The sequence below is a fragment of the Podarcis muralis genome, chromosome 10 (assembly GCF_964188315.1).
Source record: "Podarcis muralis chromosome 10, rPodMur119.hap1.1, whole genome shotgun sequence".
NCBI classification, from domain to species: Eukaryota; Metazoa; Chordata; class Lepidosauria; order Squamata; family Lacertidae; genus Podarcis; species Podarcis muralis.
The window spans coordinates 33,007,132-33,028,382 of NC_135664.1; the positions used below are offsets into that span (position 1 = coordinate 33,007,132).

At 42.9% G+C, this 21,251-nt stretch overlaps 1 protein-coding gene across 2 annotated transcripts in view; it reads right to left on the reverse strand.

Moving 5' to 3' along the window:
* Positions 1 to 21,251, reverse strand: part of PTPRR (protein tyrosine phosphatase receptor type R) — a 114,846-nt gene that overhangs the window by 14,975 nt on the left and 78,620 nt on the right. For both annotated transcript variants that reach the window (XM_028746956.2, XM_028746957.2), the window contains exons 5-6: positions 19,503 to 19,613; positions 17,220 to 17,482 (exon numbers count right to left, since the gene is read on the reverse strand). In XM_028746956.2, coding sequence (XP_028602789.1) covers positions 17,220 to 17,482; positions 19,503 to 19,613 — 374 coding nt within the window. The remainder of the gene's footprint in view (positions 1 to 17,219; positions 17,483 to 19,502; positions 19,614 to 21,251) is intronic.

The window sequence follows — 21,251 nt, forward strand, 5'->3', positions numbered from 1 at the left end:
ATTGCAGGGGTTGGACTAGATGACCCTTGGGTCCCTTCCAACTCTATGATTCTATGATCTTCTGGGTAAGGTTTGTTTGTCCATGTGCATGTGCATGTACAGAGGCAGGGGTAGGAAGAGGCAGTTTCAAGTAAAAATTACCAGGAGGCATTTTTGTCACATCAGTTAAAATCGTATGAACATATTGTTGGAACTGGGGCTGGACAAATCTGTCAATTTTTGTTTCTCTCAATCTTATCCCCCCCCCATTCTTAAATTCATTTCTCTGCTTTTCCACAGAAATTTGCACATTTTTTTGGTAAAAAAGTCCACAATTTAGTGTGAATTTCTTCTAATATTTCTATGCAGTTTTGACCAATATACACACATTTCTAAGCAATTCCCCCAAATAAAATGCATTTCTGTCTGGTATTTTTACTAATACAGTGGTACCTCGGAAGTCGAATGGAATCTGTTCCAGAAGTCCATTCGATTTCCAAAACGTTCAGAAACCAAGGCGTAGCTTCCAATTGGCTGCACGAAGTTCTGCAGCCAATTGGAAGCCGCGTCGGACGTCCGGGTTCCAAATAACAGTCGCAAACCAGAACACTCACTTCCGGGTTTGCGGCATTCGGGAGCCAAAACATTTGACTCACAAGGCATTCAGAATCTAAGGTACGACTGTACATGTAATCTTCTGGATGAGACCTAAACTGTAATCAGAGTATGGTGTGAAAAGGCATGGGGCCATCACCTTTCTGAAGCTAAGCAGATCTAGGTCCATCCAACCCAGCTGAAAGAGTTCTAGAGAACCACATGTTAACCACCTTGGGAACAATGATATAATATAAATGTAAGAAATAAATAACTTCAATAGGTGGATCATGGCCTTACTGCAGGATCACTCCATGTAATATACAATTCTGTCACTGTTAGGTCTGTTAATTCTCATTTTATGGACTTGTCCCCATGAAAAATATTCTGTTGCTGCCAATGTTGCCCTGCTTTTTCAGCTAATTAGCAGCTTCCTGCATTGCAAAACTAACTTAGAAAAGAACCATTTCCCCTTCTTTATATTCTGGAAACACAATCCTTCATTCTCTCTTATTTGCTGCCAAAGGATCCTTCCAATATACTCAGGTTTGTTTGATTGAATCAGCTCGCTCCTGCCATTTTGCAAGAGTGAAAATGACTTTAATTATTTGGATGTTGCTTGGGAATAATTTATCAAAGAACACTCGCTAAAAATCAACGAGGCCAACTAAAACACTATTGCTTGCAGGTTTATATCTGTTTTAAATAAGAGCTTTGGAATTATTAATGTATCTACCAAGAAAGAGAGTTCAAAGTTGCTGACAGATGTTTGCCTTCCTCTCATAGCCTCCACACACGGCAGTTTCATAAAGAGCCGGCTGCCTCGTTCTGGCACTCTCCCTCGAAGAATCATAGAGTTGTAGAGTTGGAAGGGACCAGAAGGATCGTCCAGTCAAACCTCCTGCAATGCAGGAATCTTTGGCCCAATGTGATACTCAAACCTTGAGTTTAAGAGTCTCATGTTCTAACAGCTGAGCTAGTGTGGTGTAGTGGTTAAGAGTGATAGACTCGTAATCTGGTGAACTGGGTTCGTGTCTCCACTCTTCCACAAGCAGCTGTTGAGTGACCTTGGGCAACACTTCTCTGAAGTCTCTCAGCCCCACTCACCTCACAGAGTGTTTGTTGTGGGGGAGGAAGGGAAAGGAGAATGTTAGCCGCTTTGAGACTCCTTCGGGTAGTGATAAAGTGAGATATCAAATCCCAACTCCTCCTCCTCCTCCTCTTCTTCTTCTTCTTCTTCTTCTTCTTCTTCTTCTTCTTCTTCGCTATTACTTGCCTTTCTAAGGGAAACCACCACTGATGCTGTTCACATGGACCACTCTGCCAGTAGAGATTCAGCAGACGCCCTCTGTTTCAACTTTTAAGTGCCTCCTGAAAGCTTTCCTAATCTGTCAGGGTTACAGCTATTCTTACAATAGTTAGCCAATTTCTTATTTTAAATTTTTCATGGTTTTTAAAGCTGGTTTTGTGTACAGAATATACCGTTGCCAGTTGCTCTGATATCTTTCACAAATAGAAGCATATGAATATTTTTAATCCATCAATTGTAGTCTGATGATCTGCCTATATGCAGTGCTTTTTTTCTGAGGTTATGCAGGGGTACGCATACCCCTAAACATTTCGTGAATCTAAGTTTGGCCTCTCTGAGGGGCAGTATTTCCTATGAGTAGGAAAATGAGAGTACCCCTAAACATTTTTTAAAGAAAAGAAAAAAGTACTGCCTACTGTACAATCACTCAGAATGTAGTGGGAGTGCATCAAAGATAAGAGAATCTTCCTTGATTTTATCCTTGCTTTTAGCAAAGTCCAGAGACATACATACATATATCCCAATAATACTTTACTGAGGAAACTGAACAAAAACAGTACATAACTAAGGAGAAAGAGACAACTAGGTTATATCTTTCTTACTTCAGGCCTTGGACATAGCAGGGAGACATTCAACCACAGGTAGAGAGGAAAAGCTCCTTCAGAACTACACAGCCAGTCAGATTACACGCCTCCTCAATAGGGATCATGCCACTCTGCCTGGTTGGTAAGCAACATCTTCTCCAACACCGGCTTTTGGTTAGCTGACTAACTGAGAGCAGAATTAACCCTTAGGTTACACACTGAATGATCCCCGCTGTTTCACTCCCAGCAGTTGTCATCCTTGCCATCTAGTGGAATACAGCTCCTGCTATTTTACATAGAAAAGGGTCCCCATTTCAATACAGTGGTACCTCGGGTTTAAGAACTTAATTCATTCTGGAGGTCCGTTCTTAACCTGAAACTGTTCTTAACCTGAGGTACCACTTTAGCTAATGGGGCCTCCTGCTGCTGCCGCGCCGCCGGAGCACGATTTCTGTTCTCATCCTGAAGCAAAGTTCTTAACCCGAGGTACTATTTCTGGGTTAGCGGAGTCTGTAATCTGAAGTGTATGTAACCTGAGGTATCACTGTACTCCATTCTCCCAGAGCACTTTGCAAATGGGTGTGAAACTGTTCACAAGGGGGCAAATATCAGGGGGAATAAGGTGCCCATGCAACTAGATCAACTGCCCCCTCACATAGTGTGCAATCATAGCTTTCTAAAAGGGTCTGCATTTTCTTTTCCCCAGCAAGCAGAGAAAACCCATTTGTTTTGTAACAAAGCACAATTGAAATGTTAATATTTTCTTTGGCTTTTACATTGTTATATCTGTCAGTTGTGGCAAAAGGGCTACTTCCTTTTTAACAACAAAAAAAGAAATGTGGCCAGATCTAATTATAACTTTGAATTTATAGCTTTTTCCAGTTCAAGAGATTGATCAAGAAAACTGTGCAACAGCCCTGCTGGACAGACGTAAAGAAAGCAATTAACTGGAAACAGTTTAAGGAGATGTATGGAAAGAAACACAAGAATTACACATATAAATTTGCTATTCAAATGGTTAGGGAATAACAAAGAATTGTTCCAAATGGTATTTAACAGCAGTGTTAGGGATGCAGGTGGCACTGTGGTCTAAACCACTGAGCTTCTTGGGCTTGTTGATCGGAAGGTCAGCAGTTTGAATCTGCGCAATGTGGTGAGCTCCTATTGCTCTGTCCCAGCTTCTGCCAACCTAGTAGTTTGAAAGCATACCAGCGCAAGTAGGTAAATAGGTACCGCTGCGGTGGGAAGGTAAACAGCATTTCCGTGCACTCTGGCACTCATCATGGTCGAGCCAGTGTGGTGTAGTGGTTAAGAGCGGTAGACTCGTAATCTGGGGAACCGGGTTCGCGTCTCCGCTCCTCCACATGCAGCTGCTGGGTGACCTTGGGCTAGTCACACTTCTCTGAAGTCTCTCAGCCCCACTCACCTCACAGAGTGTTTGTTGTGGGGGAGGAAGGGAAAGGAGAATGTTAGCTGCTTTGAGACTCCTTCAGGTAGTGATAAAGCGGGATATCAAATCCAAACTCTCTTCTTCTCCATGTGCCAGTAGTGGTTTAGTCATGCCTTTACCTTTACCTAATGTCAGTGATAAGCACCTCCTTCCTAAAGCTAAGCAGGTCTACGACTGGACAGTTCCTGAATGAATGACCACCTGAGTACATCATGCGTGCTGTCTTGGGTTACAGGATGAAAGAAGGATAAGATATAAATGTAAGAAGATTATGAGGCAGTTCTTCTTAGGAAGGCTTTTCTGTAGAAACTCACAAATCCTCCTTAGCCCAATTTCAGAATGTTTCGCATCCTCCCCAACTGATTCACACAGCAGTTTTGAGCGAGTGAGGCAAGGGTGAATGGAAGAGACATTTAACTGGAAAATATTCTACGAGAAACTCCTCTTCTCCTTCTCGGGGGCATCCAAACTGGTGAAAACCATCAAGCCTTTAAAGGGTTATTTCCTGCCTGTACATTACATTTAAATCGCTTCTCTCGTCATACGTGGCTATTTCATTTGTGGTTCGAGGGCCCGACCCCCGCGAAGTGAAATGAAGACACAAGGACACGTGATATAAGGTTAATGGGCTAGAAAAGGCCACAACTTTATTGATTACAGCAATGAAAAGGTATTGGCTTAGGCATTGGATCGAAACAAGTGGGTTTATTCACCAGGGGTTCATCACCTGTTGATGCTAATCCAACTATAGGCTCACCCCTGCTGTCACCGCGGGTCGTGCCATGGCCTCCCGCCAAGCAGGCATCGGACAGAATACACGACCGCCAGATTCCTTTAACGGAATACCCAAAAATTGAAGGCATAGGCGATGGCCACACCTAGCACTTCGACACACCACAACACATTATTCCAATGCCTAACCTACCCACCAATACCACAAAAGCTGTGACGATTGCTACGAGGTAGGCGAAAAAACCAAAAAGCCTATTGCCAAATGGAAAAACTCCTACCAGGCCCCCCGGGCAACCAGGGCGACCAACCTAAGGTCCATAGCAAGGCCAATGACCTAAGCCCTAACTAAAAGGGAGTGGAGGGTGGGTGACTCGTGACGGGACGACGATGAGGAATGAGGCCAGGGAAAGGCTGGCACTGCAGCAAAAGGCTGCTGAACACGCCCCCACCGCGGCACCTGGTTGGGTGGCCACCGGGCGGGCGTGAGTGCCAGCCAGGTGAGCTGGAGGCAGGGGGCAACGCCCCCTGCTGGGCGGTGCTCGGGCTCCCGCCCACAACCACTCCCCTCTCTTTCAGGGAGGAGAGTCTTTGGCAATGAACTGCTCTCTCAATGTAGTTTAAATTTACTGCTTTCTTCCAATGCAAACTGGACTGCCATGCAAATTTTCCTTTCCTCCAATCTGGTCAAGGAATTAAACAAGGCTGACCGATGTCCAAAAGTCTCTGCCTTCTCACTTTGGTATTCCAGACAAAGGGAGGAGCCGCTTCCTTCTGCATTCCCAGACCTCCAGGACATTTGCTGAGATTCCCCGTTGCTGCTGGGGGCTGTTTGTTAGACAGTGTCAACAGTGCAGGTGGAAGGAAGCCATTCATTAGCTGGCAGGAGGACCGATTACAGAGGAAAGGTGCTTGGCTTTGCATGTTAAGACTGCATCACAACTATGCACATCCTGATCTGGAGATTGTACTGACAGGCAAAGAGAAAGGATTGCCGAAGAGGCAAGTGTGGTGTAATGGTTAGAATGTTGGACTAGGACCTGGGCGAAAGACTTTGGGAATAATACATAGCTTACAGCTTGGGAAAAGTTATGGAATTGGGATTTAAAGTTCACGGCATGTTGTATGTTGAAAGAAAATTATATGAAAACAATGTGCCGATGGTATTTAACTCCTAGTAAATTAGCTAAAGTGTATAAAACATGCTCAAATGTATGCTGGAAATGCAAGGAAATAGAAAGCACCTTTTATCATACGTGGTGGGATTGTAAGGCACTAAAAGGATCTTGGGAAATGATAGATAATGAGTTGAAAAAAATGTTTAAAATAACCTTCGTTGAAAAGCCTGAAGCCTTCCTTTTAGGAATTCTAGGTGCTGAAATCCCAAAGATGCAGAAAAGACTATTATGTACGTGAGCACGGCTTAACGGATATTACTGGCCCAGAGATGGAAAGAAGATAAAGTTCCTACCAGAGAAGAATGGCAGATGAAGTTAATGGACTATGATGAAATGGCGAAAATGACTGGAAGAGTCAGAAATCAGGAAGACCAAAAGTTTAATAAGGAATGGGGGGGGGGGAATTATAACTTATCTGAAAGACCCTTGTAAACAGTTAAAATCGTTAGTAGGATTGGAATATCACTTGTGGTTTGAGGTTGAATTCTGGACATAATGGAAGAGGTAAAGGACTTGGATTACCATAAAAGATGTGGGAAGAAAGGATTAATGATAGGACCCACAAAGGGGAAGATAGAAGACCAGGAGATTCCTTGGAATCTTGTTTTTATGATTTATATTTGATATATCTCTGTAAATTTTTAATTTGAAAAACCAAATAAATAAATTATCAAAAAAGAAAGAAAGAAAGAAAGAAAGAAAGAAAGAAAGAAAGAAAGAAAGAAAGTTGGACTAGGACCTGGGAGGCCAGGGTTCAAATCTCCACTTGGCTATGAAGCACATTGTGAAGGTAGAACACTGTGAGGAAGAGAATTATGTATGCTACCTTGATTTCTTTCGAGGAAAAGCAAGGTAGAAATGTAATAATAAATTTATTATTTTTATTATTAATAAATGCTGCTTGTGCAAGCAAGTTCCAGGTGCACGTCAGACTAAAAAGCATCACAAGATCCTCAAGAATGAATCAAGCTGCCTGGATGTGGACCCTGTAAGTGTGTGTATATCCTGCGAATTCTGCCTTCTGTATATTTGGGGATGAATCCTGAAGGAGGATAGGTTTTTCCACTGTGTTCCCAGGATCCTTGCAATATGCTATAGCCGTTTCCATGCTCATCAGCAGAAAGGTGCTAAACTGTTCTTGTTCTTTCAGTCCAAGTGCAGTACACTGCCCTGTGGGGTTTGCAACCCTGTTTTTGGCTCTAGGTCTCTCTGGTTCTCTCTTTCCAAACGGACGTTTAGAGAGCCTGTTTTCTAATATCAACATCATACAACGAAGCAAAGTAAAATAGTACTTAGATATTTTGTCCTTTGCTTTCAACTGAAAATTTGTAAAATAAAAACCAAACACATTGGAATTAACACCGCAAAGGGGTTGGTGGGAGAGCTAGAGATCAGGCAAATTATCCCATTTGGGTGGGGTGGGGACACACAGAAAAAGCATGCATGCTGCACTTTAGTTTGATAGGAACAGCTCCATAGGGCTTCTTTGTGTGTGACGTTTGTATAGAAGAAAGCACACAGAGCATCATGTATAGAGTGTGGCATGAACATGCTTTAAAGACCGGGTAGCCAGTCTATGAAGAGTGATCACAGAGAGCAGAACGTGAAAAGCACACTGTGCAAGCACTTGTGTGCCTAGGGTGGCATGTGCCAGCTGCTGCTGAGATAGGCCAGGTGGTTGTTTTTAATTAACCACCCCATTAATTCAGATGGCATGAATACACTAAAACGCCAGCTGGTTTAACCCTAGTAATGTCCAGGCATACACTATTCACAACCACTGCACTTTTATCAGAAAAAAAGCTCTGTCTTGGAAGACAGCTGAACACATTTAGGACATCATACAGGCACCTTTAAACACCCCTGACATGTGTAGGACAACTGCGATAAATTCAGTGATATACATGCATATGTGAATCCACCTGGAAGGGAGACCATTTGAGAACCACTTTGGGTTCCATGATGGAAGAAAGGTGGGAAATGGATGGATGGATGGCCTTGCTTGTACTTAAAAATTTATCTTGAAACCGAGTGTTAATTGGGACAGGACGCAGGATTTAGTGCTGACTGCTTAAGCTACTTGTTGCATTTATGGGCAAAAGACTGTGTGAAAACCGACAATTATAGGGCTATTCTAAAATTAAATAAACCACTCTTTATGGGACTTTGTTGACCAGTTAGTTAAATGCGTGAGCAGGGGGACAGGATATTATTCAAGGTATGTGTCCCTGTTAGCCTATGCCAGGGGGCAATCCTTCATACAAAAAGGTTAAGGGAAGTGGGACCACATTACTTAGGCACCTGTTTTACTTGGGCCACACAGATTGCCTTGGTTTAAAGCTATGGCTCAATGGTCACCCACCAGGGACGTGGTAGTCATGGGTTTCTTGCACTGGCAGAGGAGTCAACTGGATGATCTTTGTGGCTCCCTTTCAACCCTGTTGATTCTATGTCTCATGAACTGCCCAGCATCTTCAATGCCCAACTTCACACTCCAAGTCACTCATTCAGACTTTATCATCTCAAAATAAATAAAATTAAAAAAAAAAATTAAGGAAATGATTTCGACAAGTACTTCTAGACTTAAGTTTTAAGCAATCAGTATCTGGTTGGGACAGGAATCGCTCAACATCCTGTGCAGGGAAACAGCTGACATGAGAGCAATTTCAGCTTTCCCTCTTTTAATCAGGCTTTCTAAAGTACTGCCAATTCACTCCTGTACTTCCCTCGATAAGGCTGTGCTGCTGAGCAACGGGAACTGACTGTTCAAAACTGAACGCTTAGACAGCCTCCCATCTTTTCCTGTCAATTAGTTCCACCATCAAACTGGAATGTTATCATGTAAACCATACTTTCAGATGAAACATTGGCAGTAAACCCTCCCCCCAAGATTCATGCCTCTCGCTCTGTGTGTATGTGTATGTGTGTGTGTATACACACCCACACATCCACACCCCTATCAACTTCCCAACATTTTGTCCTGCTCTCCTGCTGGTCCATCACTCTCTAGCATAGGGACTGGGACTTTATAGCCCTCCAGATATTTATCCCATCAGCACCAACCAGTGTGGCCCAATAGTCAGGGATGCTGGGAGTTGGAGTGTTCCCCATCTATTGTGCACAAGAAACACAAATCAGTCTGTGTGGTTAGGAGAGGACTTGATTCTCAATGACTGGGGTCACCACATTAGCAGTGGCCCTGAGTGCATGCTTTTACTGCCTGCTTGTATTAAGTGACTGGTTGCCGTTCATTCCTATATGGAAAGGTAAAGCACTGGAACAGTGCTCTCAGGTGCAGCAAGGACAAAAGTATCCTTTGCTGACAGTGATTCCACAAGGAATCATGTCTTTGTATGCAGAACACACCGGTATGCAATGCATCTTCCGAGGTGCATAGTCAGGCTTGCCCTCCCCATACAGCCTGCCATCAAGGCTGGCGTTAGCCTGGTTGATGAAGAACCAGGGATGCTGCCGTATATCAAGTCAGATCCATGGTCTAGCTAGCTCCCCAGTGTCCACACTCTGAGGCTCTCTAGGGTTTCGGACAAGGGACAGTCTCAGTCTTGCCTGGAGATGCTGGGAAAATCCTGGAAAATCCCAGGGCTGTACCTGGGATTTTCTGCATTCAAAAGCTGATGAGACCATTATTTGCACGAGCTGTGGGCATAGTTGTCAACCGTCCCTTATTTGGCGGGAAAGTCCCTTATCCCAGCTCTGTGTCCTGCTGCTGTCCCTTATTGATGATGTCCCTTAAATTTCCCGGGTTTCAAAGGAAGCAGCTCCTCTCCCTCCCTGCCAGGGAGGAGGGAGGCTCCAACTGTGTTGCTTGGCTGCGTTGCTCACCCAATAAGGAGTCTAAGAACGACTGGGGGGGTGAAGCTTGCATGCCTTGTGCCAATCAAATCGGCCGTGTTGCCTGGGGACTCGCCTTTGCTCAGCGCTTCCCAGAGGAGAGGTGACGGTGGTTTTCCTTGCTGCATCCCCTTTGCTGGGTTGCTGCACTGTGGGAACCACCGCTTGAGGCTTTGTTTGGCTACTGGCTGGGCTTTCTGCCTTTGGCTCGGAGGGGCTCAGAAGTTGAACATACCTGTGTTCGGAAAATCCCTTATTTTGGCTGCTGATCCCTTATTTTCAAATCTGTAAATTGACAGCTATGGCTGTGGGGAGGGTTAGGGTGGGGCTTCAGAGGAACAATTGGGAGCTTCAAGTGAGCAAGGCAGACCAATACAAACTGAACAATTCTTTAATTTGTACATGCATTTAACTGCATTCACACACCCTGGTTTTCTTAATGCTACATAGCCACAGACTGACACTATCCATCCTCCTAAAATGTTGGGGGCACGGAAAATTCTAAACTCTTTGAAAATGATTTTAGTGCTCTCGTGTCAGAAATAAGACTTATTGAGTTCAACGGGGCTTACTCCTAGATAAGTGGGCCCTAAGTTGCAGTCTAAGCTATTGATCCTTCCCTTCCTCTCACCCCCAGCCACTTATAAATACAAGGAGCCTTTTAACAAGCCACTGAGACAAATCACTGACAAGCTACCAAAACTGTCTGCCAGATGTCAGCCAGTGATTAATCTGTCTTAAGTTCAGCCAAAGGGAATAAATGCACTGGGTGGTGCAGCAAAGACAAGCGCAATCAACAACTGACTGAAGAAGGTTTCCTGTCACCTTGGGAATGATATTGATTGGCACTGCAGTTTCCTGTGTACAAGCTAAAACCAGTAGCAACGACTGTAACAAGAATCAAGCCATGATAAGAGCTGTGAGCCTGCAATATGCTTACGCTTCTCTTAGGAAAAAAAGCAAAACAAAACACTGGGCTAATTTACATAAAAGGCTTTGTCTCAGTGTGGTGGCAACTGCAGATTTATTTGACTCTGGAGGTGCTGATGCTGTAGGTAGAATTGTCATAAAAACTGAGTGTCTCTTGGGAGTTGTCTAATCCAAAATATAACCACCACAGTTTATGAGCTCTTTTGAACATTGTTTCTTAGGAAAGGCGGAAGATCTCCTTTGGTATAGGCCGCAGCGTACAACAAAAAAGGCAAGGCTCTGTGTTCAGTGGAAAGAGCTTCCTGTTGTAAATATATGAAGTCTCTGTTGTGAATATTTACTGCAGGGGTGGGGCCCTCTAGACAACAACTCCCATCATCCCTGACCATTGGCCATGCTGGCTGCAGCTGATGGGAGTTGTAGTCCAACAAAACACCTCCAGAGCCTCAAGTTCCCTGTTCCTGATTTACTGTCACAAACAGTTGTATTTCGGCCCTGAAGATACTAGCCCAATGTTTGTTCTCCATTTCCCCTCAGACTGACATAGCTGCATTGTGAATCAGTAAGAGAAAATGCCTACTCAAAACAATAGCTTCTTTTAAATTCACTTCCCTAAATTACGATATTTCTAATTACTTTGTCTTAAGGTCTGAAAACATGTGTGAGGGGCTTGTGGAGTTGTAGTAGTTAGCATGACCCCTGCTGATGTCATGCATATCAGCTACATGCATCCACTGGCCTCACATCTGGCTGTTTCATGGGAAGAAGAATCCTGGTCTAGTCAGGAGACTCCCCTTGCATGGAGGAGCCCTAGGCATGGACATCTCTTTGCACATGGGGCATTTCATAAGGCCACCAAATGCACAAATTGTAGAGAGTGGGGCCAGTACACGTGTTGCCTCTTCATGCTTTCAATACTCAAGATGAATGATCTAAAACTGGGGTTTCCCAACCTCGGGTCTCCAGCTGTTTTTGGACTACAATTCCCATCCTCTCTGACCACTGCTCCTGCTAGCTAGGGATGATGGGAGTTGTAGTCCAACAATAGCTGGAGACCCAAGATTGGGAAACCCTGATCTACTCCATGGGACCAGGGCACCTTAAGGACTGCCTGAACTCTTAAATCCCAGCTCAATCACTATCATCTGCAAAAGCATCGTGGGTTGCCCCCCATCTTGGTGAGGCTCATTTGACATCAACATGAAACCAAGCCTTCTGCGTTACTGACCCACTCCTGTGGAATCCTCTTCCAACAGAGATTCAGCAAATGTATTCTACAGTAACTCTGAAATGTTTGCTGGAAATGTTTCTTCGCTGCCTGACGTATGCAGACGCTGAACCCCCACCCCAATAACAGTTAGCTGGTGATACAGTTTAATTTTTGTTTTTTTTAATGGTATTATAATTGCCGGCACAGGTGCAGAATGGCTATGGCAAGTGAAGGGAGGGCCACAATAATGTCATAGGAGACTGGTATTGGGTTGAATTAAGCCACAACTTTATTGATTAAGGAAAGAATAGGCTTGGCTAAGGCATTGGGCATTGATAGGAACCTGGTGGGGTCCCTTTTGTGCTGCTTTTTATGGTATTATAATTGTTGCATACCATGTTGAAATTTTCAAATGAAACTGTGGTATACAAACATTTTTATAAATAACTAAACCACAGCACTCTCCCCTCCATTGTGTCCAATCTTTGAAATACTCTTCTGAAACAACTTTTTTGGGGGGGTTATCCCAAGCTTCTGCTTTAAACAATTGTTACTGACATTTCCCTGAAAGCAAATGCCTAAGGGTTATATTAAGCACAAAGAAAAGCATATTCAACTCAACACAATGGAGTAAATTTATCCTCCAAATCTATGCAAAGCTGTGTATTTCGGCCAGGAAATTCCAGATCCCTTCCTGTAAATATATATTAGGTTCTCATGCTTGTGAAACCATCCACAAACACTGGCTCGGTTTCATTATTCAAATTGCAGAGAGCTACACAATGCCCGAAAGTCCGTTAACAGAATGCTGAACCATAAAGGCAGGAAATGTTTAATAATAATTAGGTTATAAATAGCACAAGCAGCGATACTTAAGCCAGCAATTCTGCTCAATTAATTAAATATTAGAAAGGAAGGAATTTATCAGTACCTAAAAGGTATGAGAGCGGAAGAAACACTTGAGGCCCTGCTTTTTCCCCACAGAAGTATTTGAAAAAGCAGATAGCTTGTCACAGGTGAATGGTGGCCTTTTCCAGCCTAGTCTATACCTGCTGAACCGAATGTGCTTAGAGTCTGCACATGTCTGCGCATTAATAGGGCTCCCCACCAGGGCTGGATTTAGGTTGGATGAGGCCCTAAGCTCCTGAAGGTAATGGGGCCCTCTATGTGTCCAGCTGTCCTTTGTCAACAACAAATTCTCGCTGTTTTTTGTGTTGAATATATGCTATATGGTAATGTATGGACCTAATAGGTATCTAAAGCCATTTGCACATAACAAATAGGTGCCTACACAACATAAAACACTGTTGCTGTATGTAGGTTTTATTTTATTTGTTTTTTATCTTATATTTTGGAAATGTACATCCAGGTTTTTTCCCCTTTACTTTTTGGGGGGCCCCTCAAAAGAGTGGGACCCTAAGCTATAGCTTGTTTAGCTTATATGTAAATCCAGCACTGCTCCCCACATTGTAACATATAAAGGTAAAGGGACCCCTGACTGTTAGGTCCAGTACAGATTTCCCCAAATTGCAGGGCAATCCTAATAATGGGTTGCAGTCAACTAAGTTCTACTGAGAGTAGATCAATTGAAATTAACAGACCTAAGTTAGTCATGTCCATTAATTCCAATGGGTCCACTAACCTTGGATACAATCCCACGTCTATTCAAAGTCCTACTGAGCAATGAAACTTACTCCCAGGTAAGTGGGGTTAGGATTGCAGCCTCAGTCATTAACATCTGTGTTTGAAAAATAAAAACACGTGAAACGCGAGAGGATTAAACCCATAAATGACACCAGTCTGTGGTATTTAGATAATCTAATTAGAATTACAAGGAAGAGTGGGGCATGCATCCTATTATCCGCTCTCTTTTTCACTGTGTAGAGATCAATATTGCCTATGCCAGATTTTCTCTGTGAACACTAGAGAATAAAATTATCACTACCCCCAATCAGCCCTGAGTGCTCACAGGAAGGACAGATCCTGAAGCTGAGACTCCAATACTTTGGCCACCTCATGAGAAGAGAAGACTCCCTGGAAAAGACCCTGATGTTGGGAAAGATGGAGGGCACAAGGAGAAGGGGACAACAGAGGACGAGATGGTTGGACAGTGTTCTCGAAGCTACCATCATGAGTTTGACAAAACTGCGGGAGGCAATGGAAGACAGGAGTGCCTGGCGTGCTCTGGTCCATGGAGTCACAAAGAGTCGGACACGACTAAATGACTAAACAACAAAAACAACAACAACACCCCCAAACACATACACATACATGGGGGGAAGAGACCTTCCCCCAGATTGCTACTACCCAGTAACTTCTCTCATGATAGTAATATTAGGCCACACTATAGTGAAAGAGAAATACAAATGGACTACTGAGCTGGTTAAAGCAGAAGGATTGCCACCAGGGGGCACATTCTAATTTCTCGAATGAACTCTTACAAGAATTTGTAACAGATGGAACAGAAGATCCACTGACAATATTATCTTCTTCCGCTAGATGTCACTATCCATCAAGCAACAGCACCATGCCTACACCAGGGAGAACTCTATGGCAAGTTCTCAGCCCACACCATATGCACTTAAATAATACTCCAGAGTGAATTTAGTGAGCTCACAAAATATAGCTAATAATCTGGAAGCTTCTAGAAGAACTAATGCCTGGTAGTATAATGAAAGATGTGGCACAATCCTGATTAATTATGTTTTCGCCACTGTACATGGTGCTTCACGGTGGCATTTTGCACAGCATTGAAGCTGCTCAAAAATAGTTAGGATACTGTGTTGGGACTGTGATTGTCCATCAGATTATATCCACTTGATATTTCCTACTTTCGATTTTTCAGACATCAGTATTTGTCTGGTTGTCTCACACACTGTCTGAGAATGTAAATTTCAGGGCAAGATGTTCCTGGTTCAAACTTTACGTTGGTGACGAATGACAATCCCCATCACACTGACCAGGGAGTCGAACCGATTGATCTCAATCGGGCTTATTTTTGAGTAGACATGTGTAGGACTGCATTGTGAGGAGCCCTAGGCAAGTCGCCATCACCTCAGCCTGCATCTGCAATGTGTGGGATGCTAAAATGTCCTACCTTGAAGAGGTACTATAAGGATAGCTTACAATAATCTAAACCCCTGCACCTCATTCATGAGAATTTCACCCCTCCCCCAAAAAAATCTCTCCTTCCCAATGCTATTTATTTTCTTATTCACCAATGGAGAATGGTTGAGAGAGATGTTGGGAGCAAACATAGTACACATTTTGGGGGGGCAGACATGTCCTTTTTTCTTCACCGCACAGACAATGTCACGTATGAGAAAACTATTTCACACTGACACCTGATTCGCTTCTCTGCTGCTCCCCACCCAATTCAGGTATGAATTGTTCAACAATGCAGTAGAGATCTGTCTGCTCATATCATATATCCCATATTAGCTAGAATTCTGTACACCTGTTTCAGACTTTGTCAGAGTGCTATTTCATATTGAAGTGTGTTAAGGGGAGCAAAATGTTCTGTAAGGATCAAAAGCCCACCCTAAGCTATATTTTAAGACCGATCTGGGGTGGAGAGGCAGGAAGCAGGGCACTTTGAAGAACACTTTATGTTGTTACTTTTTATGAACATGATAATAATAGCAATGTTTTCAACAAATGTCAAAGGGGCCACCTTTATAAGCAAAAGGATTTATGCCTCTAGCATGTATACCTAGGGCATGGGCCTGCTAATAATCCCTCTCCAGCTTGTAAAAATAATGAATTGGCCAGAACTGTAGTTGCTCCAGAGGAAGAAAACCACATGACGTCTGAAAGGGGTGTGGGGAGCGATCATACTCTGTTCTCTTTAAATAAAATTTGTGTCTATCTGCAGCTCAGTAATCCAGAGAGATTGTGATAGACTACTACATTTATGTGCAGATTTCAAGATCTCAAAAGAACCTTTGGGATCACTAAATACATAATGGTTCTAATCCAACTTAGCAGATCTCCATTTACTAGCTCTTTGGCAGGGAAAGGAGAGGCAGTGGTGATGGGGTACCAAAGCCAGCTCCCCATCTTTCTCCTGATTGATTGGGTCTCTCTCCAAAACAGCTGATTGGTGGAAGCTGGCCACAGAGCCTAGGTCTTGTCAATCAGAAGGTCAGCGGTTCGAATCCCCGTGACAGGGTGAGCTCCCGTTGCTCGGTCCCTGCTCCTGCCAACCTAGCAGTTCGAAAGCACGTCAAAGTGTAAGTAGATAAATAGGTACCACTCCGGCGGGAAGGTAAACAGCGTTTCCGTGTGCTGCTCTGGTTCGCCAGAAGCGGCTTAGTCATGCTGGCCACATGACCCGGAAGCTGTACGCCGGCTCCCTTGGCCAATAAAGCGAGATGAGCGCCGCAACCCCAGAGTCGGCCACGACTGGACCTAATGGTCAGGGGTCCCTTTACCTTTATCTTACACATATATCACTTGCTTACGGTTCCCCATCCAGGTACAGATATCCATGCAACTTGGGCATATCTGTAGAATTTCCATTTCCCTCTTGAGAACCAATGGCCTTTCTTCATTGTTGACTATTTTATTGCACAGAGAAACCAGCAGGACTCCTTTATTTGAGCAAAAGGGAAGCCCTTTTAAGTATTCAGAACACATCCTGTACACTGTTGCAATTTCTGACATATCTTTGATGAAAATGCATCTATTGGTGAGATGTTGTTGTTTAAAAGGAATCTGTTCTTCCTAAACAGCAATGCTCTTAAATAACAATATTTTTGAGCACCCACCCACCCTCCCGCCTCGCTTCTGTTGCCTGCATGCTCTTTGCATCTTTCTTTTGTCTGCTAGCTGGGCTTAGGCACTTTAGCCAACAAGAGTCATTGCGCAGCATATTGATGATTTATGAAAAGTGCTTGCACTAGAAGGTATGTTTCTAATTGATGGCTTTCCAGCAGATGTGCTGCAACCGAGGCCAGGACATAAACACAGGAAAGCAAAATGATGAAATTAACCACTCAATCCAAAAAGATCACATTGAGGATTCAAAGCATGTTTGTTTTCCTCTTTGGAAATATTCGGAAGCTTCCAACCTTTACTGATTCCAAACATTATTTCAATACTTGGCCGTTTAAGTGCAAATTATAATCTCTGAAGTACTCAGAAAATAACATCCTTTATAGCAGGGGTGGGCAACCTGTGGCCTTCTGCATCTTGCTGGAGCAAAACTCCCAGAGCATTTGGGTAGATGGGCAGCGTACAAATGGAATGAATGAATAAGCTCTCATCATCTCTGCTCCTGCTCGGCTGGGACTGATAGCAGGAGGAGCACAACAACATCTGCAAGGCCACATCACTTGTCTCACCTGCTTATAACCGCAAAGGGGAAGAATGGCAAACTGCATCTGGAGAGGTGTAAGCCTACCTTTCTTGAAGCCCCACTGACTTGATCTTGAAAGGCGATGGGCTGGTTGAAAGGGTGGGCTTGATCTCAGGAGCGCATTGCCCTTGCGGATCTACTATGACATTCACAGCTTTAGGAGCCGGTTCGGGCTGGACCATTCTGTTTGCTGCCTTGTACTCAGGCGGAGTTCTCTGCAGTGGGATGGATGAAAGGTGTATTTCCTGTTTCTTGTTCTTATCTTGTCTCACCGAAAATTGTATTTTCTCTTTCAGTCGGTACAGGACCTATTGAAAACAGAGAGAAGAGCTGATTTTATCTTAAATTCGGTGTGTGTGTGTGGGGGGGGGGGAGAGAGACAAACTGGATTAAACGAGGCATCAGTCAACGGCAAAGAATGTCAGTGGCAATGTTTTAAAATGAGCATTTTGTGCTACAGATTCTTTTGAAAAGAGGCCACACCCACATTTAAAGCACATGGTTCCCCCAAAGTATCATGGGAACCGTAGTTTGTTTAAAGTGCTAATAACTGTAGCTCTGTGAAGGGTAAACTGCATTTCCCAGGATCCTTTGGGATGAAGCCACATGTTTAAAATGTGCATGGAATGTGCTTTAAATGTATGGTGGGGATGAGACCAGAATACTCAGCATTTCCTGTAAATAAACCTCAGTTTGTATTGTCTGCAGCTGAGAGTTCTTTGGGAATCATCTTCATGCCAATATCTATCCTTTCAGTTGGTTTTTTAAAAAAGATAAATGAGATATAGTAGGAAGTAACAGAGCCAGAATTATTGCAAAGAAAAGAAACATTGGGACAGAATGTATAAAACGTATCAAAAGATTGATCCTTTCCTTCAAACAGCAATTTTGCACAGTGTCCCATACCTCTCAACAGTGCAATCTTATGCTTGTCTATTCAGTAGTAAGCTCCATTCAGTTCAATGGACCTTACTCCCACACCAGGACCCACAGAATCTATAGATTTATTACAATCTAGGTTCCCATTTAACTCTTAAATACTCCTAAAATGTAACCACTCCAATCCATCTAAGGGACATATATACAAAGGATTTTGCATGAATACCCCCCAGCTCTGGAGTCAGCAGATTTCAGGCATGTGGAATCTACATTGCTTTTTTTAGTAGTAGAACCTCAAGATCCATCAACCAGAACTGGATGCAAAAAACAGACATTTTCAATTAAAGAATTAGTAGCCCAGGATTTTGTTTGGTGTACGAGAACTGCATTATCCTTGCACAGAAAAATCTACTTCTGCTCCCTGCTCCCTGCCCCCAACTTCCTTTATTTCATGAGCATAAATGAAAAGGTGGAGGCATTTTTGGTGTTTAGCAGTTAGGAATAATAAACATTTGACGATATACTTCATTACTATTATTTATTATATATTTATTATATTTGCTAATTCACTTTAATTGCCCCAAACAACCTGCAACTAACCATAACAAAGCTCTGATGCTACTTTGAACCAGTAGATTCAATAATTTTAATAATAATAATAATAATAATAATAATAATAATAATAATAATAATAATAATTTATTTCTTATACCCCGCCCATCTGGTCGTGCCTCCCCAGCCACTCTGGGCGGCTTCCAACAGAATATTAAAAACACAGTAAAACATCAAACATCAAAAACTTCCCTTCAAAGGGCTCCTAATCTACCCTCTGCCCTCTTCCCGCCCCCCAGCTGAATGAAGAATGGTCTATGCAAAGAGTGCTGCATAGGGTGGTGTTTAGCACGTCCTAGTCAGAGTAGAGCCTTTGAATCTAATTAAGAACTAACTTCAATAGCTCTACCCTGAGTAGGAAAATATCACCCATGGTTTCTCTCCACCAGTCGAGCTGCATAGCCTTCATCTGTGAAGCCCCCTCCAAAAAGCAGTCAGTACACACAAATCAGCTGTTTAGTAGAAGGACCGATGGGCTGGATGTCATCTGTTCTACTCTTTCTCCCCATAGAGAAGAACGCTTAACTGATTTTTCAGGAGGGCTCCTCAAGCTCAGCAACGCTGGCTGTAAGTAAGCACACATGCTTTGAGTTGGGCTCTACCCCTTACAAAATAAATGTGAGGCGTAAGCTGTTTTCGAGTCAGCCGCAGGAAAGCTTTAGTCGTTCCAGATGCAAACACCCAGCTTACATCAAGTCTGGCTGTGCATAATTTTTTATTGCTTTTTGTTAGTGGTTAAAGACTGGACTGCATTATGTAAATACTTCTGGCACAAATCTGCCGGTTGGGCTTTTGAGACAAGCATGAGCTAAAGAAAATGTAAAGAAACAGACTTACCATCAGACATGTCACAATGATAACAAAGATGCTCAGAAATATGATGACAGCATAAAATCCTTCTTTGCTCCAGAGTTTACCCGATTCGTGCTTGCCTTGCAAGACGTTTTTCTTTGATTTTATAAAAACACAAAAGCAAAACAAAATGTAATTACACTGTTCTGGTTGCACACTTGAGAGCCCTTGTCAGGTAGATATGAAGGGTTTTTTTTAAAAAAAATCTTTGCTGTGTTTTTCTATAATATAAAATGCTTGGATGAATCAGTTCCAATCACACTTCTAACAAATACGATACAAAAACCACCCTAGTCTGTCTATGAAGGAGACTTTATACCTTCCTTAGTGAGCACTGGAAAAGTCTTTCTACCCATGAATCGAACTGTGTCAAGTTATATAGCCAAGTCTAATTCCTTCTTGGAAATCACCAGGTTCAAATCACCAGGTTCAGCAGGTGGAATTGCTTAAACTTTCGGTTGACTTGTTTTGTATCTCCGCCCACAACTCCTTCAATAGCTATATACGGCAACCTTAATCTGTGAACCATATAGAGAACTGAAAGCAGGTGCAAATGAAATCTTAGGAGGCAGCTGATAAGCAAAGAAAGATAAGTTATAAAAATCCTGACTTAGTCTGCATCTAACCCAACTTTTATATTATGCTGCTTCCCAAGGCACTCAGTTTTCAGTAGTCAAGGCTCTTCTCTGTTGACATATCCTCAAATGGAGTGGAACTAAATTTTTGCTCAAGCTAAATTGCATTTTTCAATTGCAGTGTATGCATGCGTATTTGGGTAGTCAAAACGATGTACACTTTGTTTCAAATAAGCTAAAATTTTAATCACAAGCCTTGAAAATCTCATGTCAAAACAAAACAGCTAAGCTTTAAAGAGCCACAAAGTTCTGTGTTAATGTTTTGATTACCTTCTGGCTGAGCCTTGGGTCTTTCCCCCATAATACGTACATCAGAAGCCCCATTCATGAATTTGGTACCTGTGGTTACCAAACACACCAAGAACATGTGTGCGGCTGCTACCACTCCTTAATGCTGCTGTGTGCATCAACCACACACCATGACATGCAATTAACATCAGTCTGAAGGAGGCTGGTTAATGCCAGCTATGTGTCAGCTGGGGGGAAGTGGCCATTGAGCAGTTTCAAGTAGCAGGGCTCACTCCTCACATTCTCACTGACCTTTTCATAGGTGGGGATGGAAGAGAAAGTTGATTCAGATTGCATTGAAATGCAAACTTGCCTCATTCTCATTTGCTGAAACAGTATGTAGCCAACCTTCACAATTTTCTGAATTTGCAAGTCAAGTAATGTACAGAACAAAATGCACATGCTAGGGTAATGTATACATATAAATGCATATATTAATGAAAATAACCCATAAAAACGCATTACAGTGGTACCTTGGTTCCTGAACGGCTTAGTTGATCAACAAATCAGCTCCCAAACGCAGCAAACCCGGAAGTAAGGGTCGGTTTGCGAACGTTTTTCAGAAGCTGAACGTCCGTTTCGGCTGTCAACATTGTTTCTGGGGCCAATCAGCCAATCAGAAGCCGTGCCTTGGTTTTTGATGTTTTGGAAGTCAAATGGACTTTCAGAACGGATTGAGTTTGAGAACCAGGGTACCACTGTATATTACAAAACTGCTTTGCAAAAATGTGTATGTTGGGAGAAATTTGCAGTGACGAATTTTCATGAGGAATTTTTTAAAAATTGCAAACTGATGTGAGAATGTGAAAAA